The 13,552-nt window shown below is 36.6% G+C and overlaps 1 protein-coding gene across 7 annotated transcripts in view; it reads right to left on the bottom strand.

The window, feature by feature from the left end:
* Positions 1-13,552, bottom strand: part of TMEM132D (transmembrane protein 132D) — a 327,315-nt gene that overhangs the window by 139,375 nt on the left and 174,388 nt on the right. For all 7 annotated transcript variants that reach the window (XM_072024466.1, XM_072024470.1, XM_005018068.5 and 4 more), the window contains one exon: positions 10,259-10,405. In XM_072024466.1, the coding sequence (XP_071880567.1) occupies positions 10,259-10,405 (147 nt within the window). The remainder of the gene's footprint in view (positions 1-10,258; positions 10,406-13,552) is intronic.

Below are 13,552 nucleotides of genomic sequence, written 5' to 3'. Positions count from 1 at the left end.
AAATCTGAGGAAAGGCAGACATGTGCCTGCAAAACACCAGAGAACTTCTGGCAAGAAAGGATGGAGATAGTAGTCATCCATGCAGCTAATTGTACATTTGATTATTATCTTCAGGTAACCCCTGAAACTAATAATAATATTAATACATTTACATAAATTCAGGCAATTCCTCAACCGCCACCCTGACAGTGAATGTCAACCATAAAGACATCACAGCTAACTAATCCCCTTTGTATTCTTCATATTGTCAACACGAATGCAGGAATTAAGTGACAGATGGGCTCTTTATCATGCAGTTACATTCACTAGTGGACTGCGACTTTGCATCATGACCAGCCCACACTGGTCTTGAACCAAAGACAAAGCAGCAGTGCTATCAGCTACCCAAATTTTAAAATGTACCTAATAAGAATTCCTATGTACATTTCTTGCCTGGAAAAGCTCTCAGTGTTTCTGAGTAACAAATGTTAACTTATGCTGTAATGATTACTGTAATTTCCAAAGAATCATGCAACAAGGCAGTCTTCATGGATCCCTTATTTGACACAGAAGATAGAGCCTGCTTTCCCACTCTTACACCCTCTAAAATGTAGTTATGTCTAAATTCTTATGTAACATCTTTTCTATGCATTTCTATGCACAATTTTGTGTGAAAATATCATAAAACATGATTCGTAAACTTTTACAATGAGGATGGATTTCAAATTGAAAAAATTAGACCTCAAAAAAAAAAAAAAAAAAAAAAAGATGCAAATTGAACCCATACAGAATACTCTAACAGCTTTGTAGAACATTAAAAATGCATACCCCAGATAACGCTGTAGGCTTGTAAACATTTTCAGAAGATGGAGTGGGGCGGTAGAGGTGGAAGTACTGCTTGTTGCTGCAGATTGCCATGCAGGCGAGGGAATGAATCACATTATACACTCCTTTCACGTAAGCAAGAATATTCATTGATCACACAGAGAGCTCTGCCTACGGAATCTTACACCTCAGTTTTCTGTCTTGTTTGTGATTTTACACACATGTGTTTGTGTGTGTAGTGGACTCAATGATGTCCACAAAGACACGCCATCCTGTTATCCCAATAAAGTCTGATTTCTCCTATCTGTATGGAAGGTAACAGAAACTCCTCCAAAAGAGTTATAAGACACCTGCAGTTCCATAAAACTTGACATAAACTCCTCAGAGGAAAAGCTTTTCCTGAATTAAAAAGGAAAAGCCACCTTCGGTGGATGTTCGCTCCCAAGGGACCAGCTGGCAGATGAAGAAAAGATCTCCATTTAACTCCTGCTCTGTCACACGTTGTGTGTGACCCTGGCCAAAGTATTAAGGCTAATCCAGTTACAGTGGGCCACAAAACAATGCACCACTGACTTCTGCATCCTCTCAGTGATTAGCTCAGTGCAGCTCCCAGCTCAGTGGTTCAACTTAAATGCAACTCACTCCAAACCTAGGTGTGTAACCCCACTGCACATAAACCCTAGTAGGTGATGCTGTTCATTATGGTCAGAACTGTCTTTAATATTTAGCCCATGTCTTCTCTGTGCCTCTATCAAACTGGGGCAGCAGCCTTATCTTACCCCATAAAGGCAGATTAAAGGCTGAGAGGTGACCAAGGCAAAGTAATTAAAGGATGCTATATCTGCGTCATCAGTTCATATAAACCACACATACATCTGTGATATTGCAATTCTAGCTTGTTCACATAATCAGTAAATCTACAGAGTTGACGCCATAAAATAACTCAAAGCCCAGTGAACTTCATCACCATCAGAATTTTCTCAGGACCAGCCTAATGATTTGTGTGGATGATGGGCTGTATTACATAACTCTGTTAAGATTCTGATCTGTGCATTGCTGGATGCTAATTTTCTTTCATCCCCCAAAGCGGGAATCCCTGTGCCTCAGCAGTAACAGGCATATTTTCAGCCTCTTTTAATACTTTAAAAGACATCTACTTTCGAACTCTCTGAGTAATTAGTACTACTTCTTACAAGATTTCCTCCAAGGAAAAGAAAATCAACGGCACCATTAGAGACACTTTCAAAAGATGTATTTTTGCATTCAGTATTACATTTTTTAATAGACAGAAGATTACTCAGTTGCCGTTTCTTTTCTAATAGGTAGCAAAATGTTTCTGTCCCATTCAAATTGATATTTTGAGCCCTGGGGCTGCTAAAGGTTTAAGGACTACAGTGACACAGTGATAAGTACCAAAAACACAGAGCAAGCATAATCATAGAACCATAGAATATCCTGAGTTGGAAGGGACCCGTAAGGATCACCAAGTCCAACTCCTGGCACCGCACAGGTCTACCCAAAAGTTTAGACCATGTGACTAAGTGCACAATCCAATCACTTCTTAAATTCAGACAGGCTTCATGCAGTGACTACTTTACTGGGGAGCCTTCATCATGATAATGATGAATCCCTAAGATTCTTAAGGGAAATCGTTCCTCCTTGGGTTTAAAATTACATTTATCATACCGGATAACAACAACATAAAGATGCTAAATATGCATGAGGTTTATTCAGACTGTTGAGAATGTCTTTTAGGTACTCCAACACTGTACAGAAAGGAGGGTATCTCCTCTACAAGGGAGGTGGGAGAAATATGCATAAAGCACCAGAAAGAGAGAGAAGAGGGGACTAGGAACAAATGTATCTGTGAGCAAGCCATGTTGTCTGTCAGCAAGTTACTTAGGCTTCACTTCCCTCAAACTATTTGATTCTCATATCCTCACGCCAAGAACTCTTAATGAAAGAGCATTAAACACCTAACTTTACTTATTGTTTGCAGATTTTACAGACAGTTCATGTAATCTCAACAACTGCAGCAACTTCAGAAGACTCCCTATAGACAAATCCTGGCATTTTAGCAAAGTCATGCTGATCACAACGCCAGTGAACCTCATTTTATGGAAAGTACTACATATCAGAGAAAACAGCCTAATTACCAGTGCATCATAGAGAACTTTGTGTCTTGACAATTTCTTAAAATCCCCCAAATGTAATCCTGCTTTCCCCATGTATGCATTATAATAGTCTTCAGTTATATAGATACAGGGATCATCAGAGTTTCTTCCAGGACTTCCCAGGCTCATTCAACCAACCTTCATCTTTTGAGCTACCAAAACTGGTAATTGGTGATGAAGATATCACACCTTTTCTCAAACTCCTAGATAAGCTCACGAACACAGGAGTATTGAGTACTCATTGCAAGTACAGTTTTGGTGTCATTTGTTAACTATGGAACATGCATCAGTATTTGGATCCTTTCCATTATTGCTCTTCTCTCTCTATATATAAAGTAATAAAATGTAATAAAGAAATACAAAGGGGATAAACCCTGCTGCCTTCAGATGAGCTATGACAAGAAAATAAATTCATCCCTCCTTACAAGCACTCTTCCTGCAGCCAAAATGCCTTCTGTTCAGAGCTCTGCCCTGCAATCACAGCTGATATGAGTTGGGAGAACTAGTTCAACTCAAACTTAGCATCACTTTCACAGGTTTTCTTCTCCTGCGAGAGTGTAGAAGATTTAAAATTTCTTCCCAGGGTTTTTGGTTACAAATAGCTGGACAGCGTAGAGTGGACAGGAGAGTTGGATGAGGTATTTATACTGAGGATGGTGGATAGTCAGTGAATGGTCACTGGCCTGTGACCAGTTACACCATTAAGAGGCCAGTCTGAAAGTCTCTGTAATTATTAACTGGACTTATTTTCCATCTGGGATAGTTTATCACAAAAGAAGAGCCAAATATAGTAATGCGTTAGAAAACGACCACAGATTCTAATACAAATTGGAGCTAGTGCAAAGCCTTCTCAAATTAACATGATGTCTTTGATCAGTTGACTATATATTTTTTCATGATTTGTATCATTATTCCCACACACACAATGACTGCTGACGGTTTGTAACACCAGCCCTCCCTGGTGTGTGTAGTGACCTAGCATAACAGCAACACCGATCCCAACTCTCTGCTTCCAAATTCGAGCCCTACAAAATCTGCCAAGTCTGGGCTGCCACTGAAAAAGGTGTCTGTCTGTCGCTAATTTCTTTTGACCCAAATACAATCTCTAGAAACTAAGGACGTGATGGCTATGTACTAAAGCTTCAATTATCCTTTTAAGTTACTCATAACACAGGCAGGATCAGTAAAGGTCAGGAGAAAATACTCAACATATTTTGGAAACGTGATGCACTATATAACAGCTATTCTTCACACACCGCATTGAAAATATAAAAGCATATATATATATATATATGCAAATATAAAGCAGCAAACAGCTGTACTGTAGTAAATCCCGCCTGTGCCCTAAAACATTTTGGCATATTTTTATTCTTTGCACTTCACCACAAAGTAGAATAAAAGCCCTTATAATATCTGTCTGCTGATCAAGTACTCTTCTAAAGAGGAGATGTCTGACTTTTTCCCATTCATCACAAAAAATGTTGTAGGTGATGGAGAGATTCATAGAGGCATAAAAAGGTACAGATACTGCAGTCTCCTTTACTTTCCTGACTTTTCAGACAGTAGTTGTGAACTGTTAAGTCATGTCAAGTTAGATTTCACAGGTACTTCACCTCTATCACTTTCCTTATGATGATAGAGCAATGATGTAGCTCTGTATATCAACAGCTGTAAACAGTTCAGGGATGTTAAGTGGTATATAACTGTACATTAATATTTCAGAAGGATAATACCTGAATGAGGGAATTTTATGTTTTCAAACTACTTCAAGAGACAACATAGGCAATTCAATGGTATTTGTCACTTTTTCCCATTTCCAATAAAAATTATGCTCACAAAGGAACACAGGAATTAACTTATTTTCTAAGGAGAACCCTAAAATTCAGCTGAGATTAAAGGCAATAATCTTTTTCACAATGACAGCTGAGTTGCCCTGTGGTATTTCCTTCATCTAAATGTCAGAGGTATAGAAACAAACTCCACCTCTAAGATGACAAGAGACTATCCACATGTCTTTGAACTGCTTCCTGCAATCTTTTTGTTTTTAAATGAATGAGTCTCTTTCAAAGAAACAGGTGAAAAAATCCCCTAGTAATGTCTTTATCTAATAGCTGCTGGTTTTTTCATTTCTCATTCACTCACATTCACTTTTCTCATTTCTTTTGATTTGCTTCAAGATGATAACTTAATAACCTTTTTAATCTGCATTGAGTAGGATGACTTAAAGAGAGAATCTGCATTTCTTGATAAATAAATAAAATGGCTTTCCTTTTAAAAGTGAAGAAGTGGGTCAGCATGTAAAAGAAAGATGCCTTGAGGCTTGGTTCACACAAATCTATTTTGCCTCAACATCTCAAAGAGTTCTCTCTCAGAGTACACATTTAAGTTTTAAAACGAGAAATGAGGAATAGAATTTTTTTGACTAATTGCTTTCAAATATGTGAAATATAAACATGACTTCTAAGATATTTAGTGCTATCACATCATCACAACACACAAGTTCTTAGAAATATGAAACAGTATGAAACTCCGAGGCTACCCAGGACAAATGCCTTTATAGCTAATCATTATCTAGATGCTAGATGACTGGGAAGTGTAAATGGAATTAAACTCCACTATTTCAGAATCAAATTAATGTGAAGAGGGGGAGTGAGAAAGAGGTTGTGATGTCTAGCTGCCCAGCATGGTAAAACCACCACAATTATATCTGCCTGACTTTGTTGATGTTGAGTGAATAGACAGTTTTTAGAGCAAAATCATTACTTGGAAAGTAACTTTGAAACCACATATCATTTGCTCCCCTACAATAATAATAATAAACAACAACAAAAAAAAGTAAAGAGGGTTTTTTTCTGCTCCTAATTTTAAGCAAGAATTCTCACATCGCTTTGTATTTTGAAGTGTCCCACTCTCTGTCGTGCTTTTTCAATTCCATACCTGTATATATCCCATCTGAAAGCGTGTTTGATTTCTACAGTCTTTTTCTTCCTACAGTTTCATCATGACGAACAATGAGTTTCTCATTATGAGCTTATGTGATTCACACCACAATGGGGCAAAGTACACCAACTTAGTTTTGCTTCAGCATGCATTGTTTCTGTAATTCCAGAGTAGACATTTTTCTCTCCACAAAATAGTGTATCTCTAGTTGGTAAAGTTGTGTGACCACATGAAAAACAAGGTAAAAAATATTAATGGTGCTCACAAACATACAACTATGTGTATGAAGCATTTTTATGAGCACCAGCAAGACACACAATACAATTATTGAGGCCATCAGGCTGATATATATGTCACATTTGTTGCTTTTGTTGCAACAAACAGAAGCGTTCAGAAGCATTTTAGAATTACAGCATGCTTGAGAGTCTGTCAAACATACTGATAGATGCAACAAGTAAGAGAATGAGGCAATAGATCACTGCTGTTACAACACAAAAACTAGTTGTTAAATTACATAATAAGAGATCTCATAATAGATTTGAAAATGAGAAATATAGGGCACTAAAGTAAATGGTATAAAAATCATAAAAAAAAAAAAAAACAAAAAAAAAAACTATATTGTCCAGGAAAATCAAAGGGAATGATGCTGTATGTTTTCCTGTCACTGTTTTATTTAATATCAAGTTAATTTCTTTTATGATAGAAATGTTAAAAAAAAATAAACACTAACATACCATAACATGAAAAAAATGACACAAGAATAAATGAGGGATATAGCCCAGAAAATACTGTTGTTTTCTACCACGTCAATATTGTCACAGATTGAAGCAGTCCTGTAATTCACAATCAAAAGGAACCCCCACCCCCATAGCAGGACCAGCATCCAGTTTCAGGCAGTAAAAGTCAATAAATGCTTTAATGCTATAGAACTGTAAACCAAGAGCACAAACAAGAAAGCTTCAGAAGAAATGCTATCTTTGTAACATTTCCAACAATGAGCATGGGGGAAGAAAATTGGTGAGCAAAGTGTATCTGTGATAAAGTTCAACTACAATTGAAGATAAAACAGTAAAGTCATATCCAGACACTAAGGTTCTACCTGGTGATGAGTTTTGTCTGTTTTGTACTTGTTTGGATGAACGGTCTCATTTGCCCACAAGCATGGAGAACAATAGTGTATACTCAACGGAATAACAAACATTTGTTCTCCAAAATATACACATTAATAAAATATTTTAAGATTATCTTGATATGCATTAATAAAATATCGAGATATGATACTAATCATCATATCATATCAAGAGCATCTTGCTCAATGTCTCCACAGCTACGGATATAGGAAAGTGCTATCGATCATGTTTTACAGGTAAGGAGCTGAGGTCCCTGAAAATCTCTTAGACGCTTTTTTTGAAGTTATTAAAATTTTGGTTTAGGTACATCCTGTAAAACTACACGTTTAGTCACCTCAATAATTTTCCAAATCCACACCTACCAACCCCACACCCCTCCAGCTTGCTTTCACTCAAACAGGAAACACAGAAGAATAGGTGGGAACCCTGATCTTCCTCTTTTAACAATTCTTTTTCTCATCAATACTCACTAGCACAGCAGAGATGCCCAACTTCAGAAACACTGAGGAACTACACTAATGCAGGAAAACATTCTTAAAATGCAGTACTGTCTTAATCTTGTCTTTTTCTTCTATTCGCCCCATTATATGAGGTATCAAGGAAAATTAACAGCAGCCAATATCAAAAAGAAAAAAGTAAAGGATGACACATAATGACACGTATCTCCCTGATTTGATCATTTGAATTTTTTTCCCAAGTCACATTTCTGAGCCACTGGCTAATCTACATCACATGATTTTCTGTTTGTTTTCTTCTGGTTGTCTACATGGAAATGGAGGAATGGAAGATAGTTCTCAAAGAACAGAAGAGATTAAGCCCATCTAATAATCTCATGGGTCAGGATTTAGTGTTACAAAATTATTATCACCTTAGAATGAAATCAGAAGAATTGGGGAGAAGTTTATAATTGCTTCACTGTTAATCTGGAATACTGTCACAAGCCCATAGCAAGCAAGGCACTGAGAACTCCAAATCATATTTGACAGATGGGCTTAATTAGTTATTCTCCTACAGACTCATAATATTTGCTGTTAATATTCATACTAAAACACCCTGCTGGCTGTGATAATATTTATATGTTAATCCTGTTATGATAAGCTTTTGCTGCCAAAACCTCTCCAAATAAAATGAATGATATATTTCAAACTGAGATAAAGAAATGCTCAGGCATCCTGGTTAAATTTGTCACTTGCACAAGTGCCTCCTTAATCTATGAAATTACACCTGTCACAGTAAGTTAGCTTTATTAACACTATTTCCTGAACCATGTAAAACTATCAGAAACACAAAAGCATTGAATCTCTAGTTAATTAACATTGCCACCTTTGCATTCATGTGATCAGATCTCTGAGTTTTAAGAGTAATTAAATAATATGCAAATGGAGTTTGTAGAATTTATAAAGAAACTATAGAGGTAAACAATTTGATAAAAGACATCAATATTTAACTGTTATTCATTGTGTATATCTAGTGACATCAAACATGTCTAGATAAAGAAAAATTGTTTCCCATGAAGTATTGAACATACTCTCCCCACATAATGCTTGATCTTCCTTCTTAAAATGAATAGCAAAGTATGACAAATTTTAATGAGGAAAACAACATACTGAACTGAAATATTTTACATGTTTACAAACAATGAGGAAGAAGTTTTCAAAAGTTTTTAAAAAAAACACAAAATCTAAACTGGAGAACTAACATGGAATAAGTTAAAACAAAAGTTGTACCTGAATTACACGTCTCTGATTTTGTCACCTCTTGATTTTCTTTCCAATAAAATCTAAAATGTACATTAGATCACATTTCTTTTAATAAACATGAAGCCATGCTTATGGCTTTCACAAGCCATTCAGCATGTGAAAGCACACAGCAAACACTACCACCATGTGAAAGCTGACATAATACTGTTTGTGAAGAAGGGGTCATTTTGAAGGTTTGCTACTGAATGATAAGTACTAAAGAGAAATAAGATGCCAAGCTTCAAACAGCTATGATGTTGTGTTATATTTTCCTGATGAATAGGAGAAATCAGGCAAGTGCACTCCATGGAGCCAACAAGATAAAGTGTGATGGAAAGTGCACCTTTGATAAAAACTTTGATTCTGATCAAATATCCATTCCACACCGTCTTTGAATAGTTGTGAACTGGGGTTTTAAAGAATCTGACAGGCTTTGCTAGACAATAGAGAGCTGTGACCTTGGCATATATATATACACATTGCTTTTTTGACAAACAAAATTTAATCGGGTACAAGACAACAGATGATATAAGTACCACTATTATATCAGAGAAGTTGTGTAGAAACTGAGTTTTAGTAAGGAGAAAGGGATTTATATTATGATTATGAAGGGAATTCTTTTCCTTCCTCTCTTTTTTCATATACCCAGATTCCAAAGACATGAAGCTTCCTAGTTATTAGACTTGGTAGGTTCTGTAAGATTTTGTTAGATTTCAGAAGTAAATCACAGCAAAATTGGAATTTCCGTGTTGTATGGCAAGTTCTCTAACAGCAATACCAAACACAATACGTTTGTAGTTTGTTGGATCTTTATAAATACGCATTTGACATACCATTGCCAGAAGCAGTGGACAAGCAGAAACTGATATAAAAATTATCCAATAAAGCATTCAGTTGTGATTAGAAGAGGAACATCCACCTGTCAGATGACAGCTGTTTGAAAGAGGTCAACATCCTATCTAAGTGGTTGCACAATGGGAATGTAAAATGGAAAACCTATTCTCTTCTGCAGATTAAAAATTCATATAAATCTCACAAACAAAAATGTGAGGTTTATGGTATGAATGTGTTTTAGCTTCCCCTGCAAATCTTTGGCCAAAAAAATAATAATAATAAATATCCCAAACAGCCCTATAATTAGCCATGGTATAATGTCTGGCAGCAAATAATTTGAAGAGATTAAACTAGTCACAACCAAGTGCTAAGATATGAAATATATTCTTCCAAATAGCATATGAAAACAATATTTCCTGCTAGCTTTAACTTCTTTTGAGTATTAAGATTGAGTAACATTTTTGTTCAAAGTGCGTGTAGTAGAATTTGCAATGCACTACAAAACAAAGACAGCCGCAGTTTTTCCAAAAGCATTTTCATCACACACTATAATAAAATTTACAATCATGGCAAAAATGCTTTGAAAAGAAAAAACAACCATCAGTTTTTAAAAGACAGACTACTTGAAATGACCTACCTGTTTTCAGAGGCAGCAGATTTCCTCTGGCAAACAATAACAGCTGGTGCATATTTCCCCATATAATCCACACTCTCTCTGATATCCCACAAGTATGGGCTGCTGGCTCTTACACTGAAGATGTTCACACCTTTCTTCACCTTTGCCCTAGGAGGAACAACAGGATATTTCATCTTTTAGATACAAAATGTCAGCTCAATTTATTACTTCTTTCTTCATCAGTTTCTCATTACCGTCCCACAGTAAATGCTATTTCTCATTAGAGTTCAACAGGATTACAAGGAATAGAGAAGAGAAAATTAATTAAGAGTTCCACATTTAAAAAGAAATGATACACAGAAAAAAAAAAAAAGATCTTACTGTACTAATGGTAAATACTTCTTTAGCCATGTCTAAATTATGGGGTAGATGTATTCTGGAGATTACCTCTCACTCTACTCTTCCATCATCCAGTCTATAGGCATCACTGTGTTAATGCTTTCTTTTGACTAGAAGTTACCTTATTGGAGAGGAACATACCACTTCCGTCTAAAAATGAAATCGGATTTTTGCTAGAGTTAATACCAGTGAGGATATAGAGTGAGGAGCTGAGAACCAGGTCCCAGGTTACAAGCAAAATCTACTCCCCACTTTCCCCAAGCAGCACTCTGGATGACTCAAAGATATATCTTTGCTTCAAAATTCATCATCTTTCCAATTCCACAAAATATCTTCATTTTCTTTCAGTACTGTTGAGTTTAACTGTTCTATCAGCTCTGATCCTAAAAACACTTATAAATATTCTTATTTTTCTAAAAGTGAGTGGTTTCTTTGGACGTCTATTTCCGTGCATGACAAAATGTTACAGTCTTGAAGATTTGACTGGCTCCTACAGAAAAGTACTCTTCTGACTCTCGTGTATTAGCTCAATACTTCTGGTTTTGAATAATCAGTGGAGAAGAGGAACTATAACCATATTTTGAAATATCTGTTTTATTTCCTCCTAGCTGATGTTATAATCCCTAATTCTTTTTCTCCTTTTCTTTAACTAAATATCTTAAGGCACTACTGAATTATTCCAGGACTGTATAATGTCAGCCAATTTTATGAATTAGGAGTTCCTGGTGTTGTTAACTTTTGGTTTGCAAAATTGTTTACAAAAACAAAAAGTCCACTGTGGTCAAAGAGCCTCATATATGAGCTGTCAGGAAATGACAGTTTAATTATATTTGCTTAAAGTCTCATACACAAAATCCATTCAGTGTTATGGCAAGTTCTCAGTTCCAGGGGAGGGAGGACAACAAAAAGGTTGATTTTTGTATAAACAGCTGTTGCCATGCAGAGATGCTAATATCAGTAAAAACAAGCACTACCATCTCTGCCTCCACATGATGTTACCTGTGAAATCTTTGAAGGACAACATCCACAGACATTTTCAAGATAAAAAGGCAAAGTATTCCTTCAACTGTCTTGGACAAAAAAGGTTATATCTCATTTCTTCTACTACTAATTCAACAGCAGTGGCTGTAATTTTCTTAGCACACCTGGAAGAATTACTATGTGAAGGCCTGCCAATTTGTGTTCAGGCTGTTTCTATGCTAATTTTACAAAATGTATTTTAAGCAGGTGCAGTTACTGTTCCTAGAACAAGAATGTCCCTCAGGATGAGAAATTAGTGGTCAAAGCAGAGTGGAAATTAAACTGCATTCCTGGCATCTTACAGAAAGAAAGGGAGATGGGAAAAGGCCAGACAATCTGCATGAAACATAGATCAGCATGGGGTTCTGTCTGGTCCTAGTGACCAGTATCTGGTCCCACCTTTCTGTTCCACCTCTAGAAAGGAAAACTGCTGGGTGTGAACTAAGATTCGTGAGAGAAAAATGGTTCCCACTTGACAGGGAAATGAGAGTGGCTCAAATCACAGAATCACAGAATTGTCTAGGTTGGAAGAGACTTCAAGATCATCGAGTCCAACCTCTGACCTAACACTAATAAGTCCTACACTAAACCATATCACTAAGTTCAACACCTAAACGTCTTTTAAAGACCTCCAGGGATGGCGACTCCACCACTTCCCTGGGCACCCTATTCCAATGCCTCACAACCCTCTCGGTAAAGAAGTTCTTCCTAATATCCAACCTAAAACACCCCTGGTGCAACTTTAGCCCGTTCTTGTCACCAGGCACATGGGAGAATAGACCAACCCCCACCTCACTACAGCCTCCTTTATTGTACTTATAGAGAGCTCAAATCCTTCCACGTTAGGCTGGCTGTGATTAAGAAACTCAAACTTCTTGCTCTTCAATGTGTTCATTGTCTCCATTAGCTGATTATGGCTGATGAGAAGATTCCACTGTGCTGAGCATATGTATTTGAAAGGGCAACTGCCCCGATGTCTTTGTTCTGACACAGGGCAATAACTGTATCACTCACAGACAGAGACTGCAGTGATGAGAGCCATTGACTGATCTCATTTCACAAAGGCACATGTGCCTTGAGCTCGTGCTGAAAGTTTGGCCCCTTGGGTTTGCTGTGTAGGTGTTGACCATGAATGCAGAAGACAGCACATTTGATGAATAATCAACATGCTGTCCCCATGGTCTGCACATAAGCATACCTAGGATTTCTACATAGCATGAAGCCTGCTTGGAACACATGTAGGAAAACTGATCCTGCAGGGAGAATTCTGGAAATCCTGGACAAAGATTTTAAGCACTTGAATTTTCCTGGACATATTCGCTGGGCAGAAAAAAATGACGTGCAGGAAATCCAAACAGCCTTACATAATAAAATAAATAAATAAATAAATAAATAAATCCATAACTGTACTTTAGGAGCAATTAGTAAGTTACAATTACCACATAAAAACACACAAAAGGTTATACTGACTACACAACAGGTGTGCTTTTAACATATTTTATTAGCAAAAATGGTAGGAAATCAAGAAAAAAGCAGCCTTAGAGCTTAGAAGGTAGCATACTCTGCCTTGCTCTGATGTCATATATGCAATAACTTTTTTAATTGAGAAAGATGTGCAGGATCTCAGTGCTGCTAAGTTCAGCTACACATTGAAAACTGATGAATTTTCTTGTTTATCATTTAAAAATCATTATAAAACAGACTAAAATTAGTATACAAACAGACACAATAAATCATACCATCCTCTTACATTTTGTCTGGATTCCTTTAAATGCCAGAAAGATGATGTAAACTAGCAGCAGAATGGACGCAAAAACAGAAAGAAAAGCTGGGTCTGTTTATTCTTGACATTCACATTATTCAGTGACTGCCATCCAGTACTGATTTCTCAGTTTC

This window comes from Anas platyrhynchos, chromosome 16 (assembly GCF_047663525.1).
Source record: "Anas platyrhynchos isolate ZD024472 breed Pekin duck chromosome 16, IASCAAS_PekinDuck_T2T, whole genome shotgun sequence".
In the NCBI taxonomy this organism is placed as follows: Eukaryota; Metazoa; Chordata; class Aves; order Anseriformes; family Anatidae; genus Anas; species Anas platyrhynchos.
This window is presented reverse-complemented; position numbering and strand designations above follow the sequence as displayed.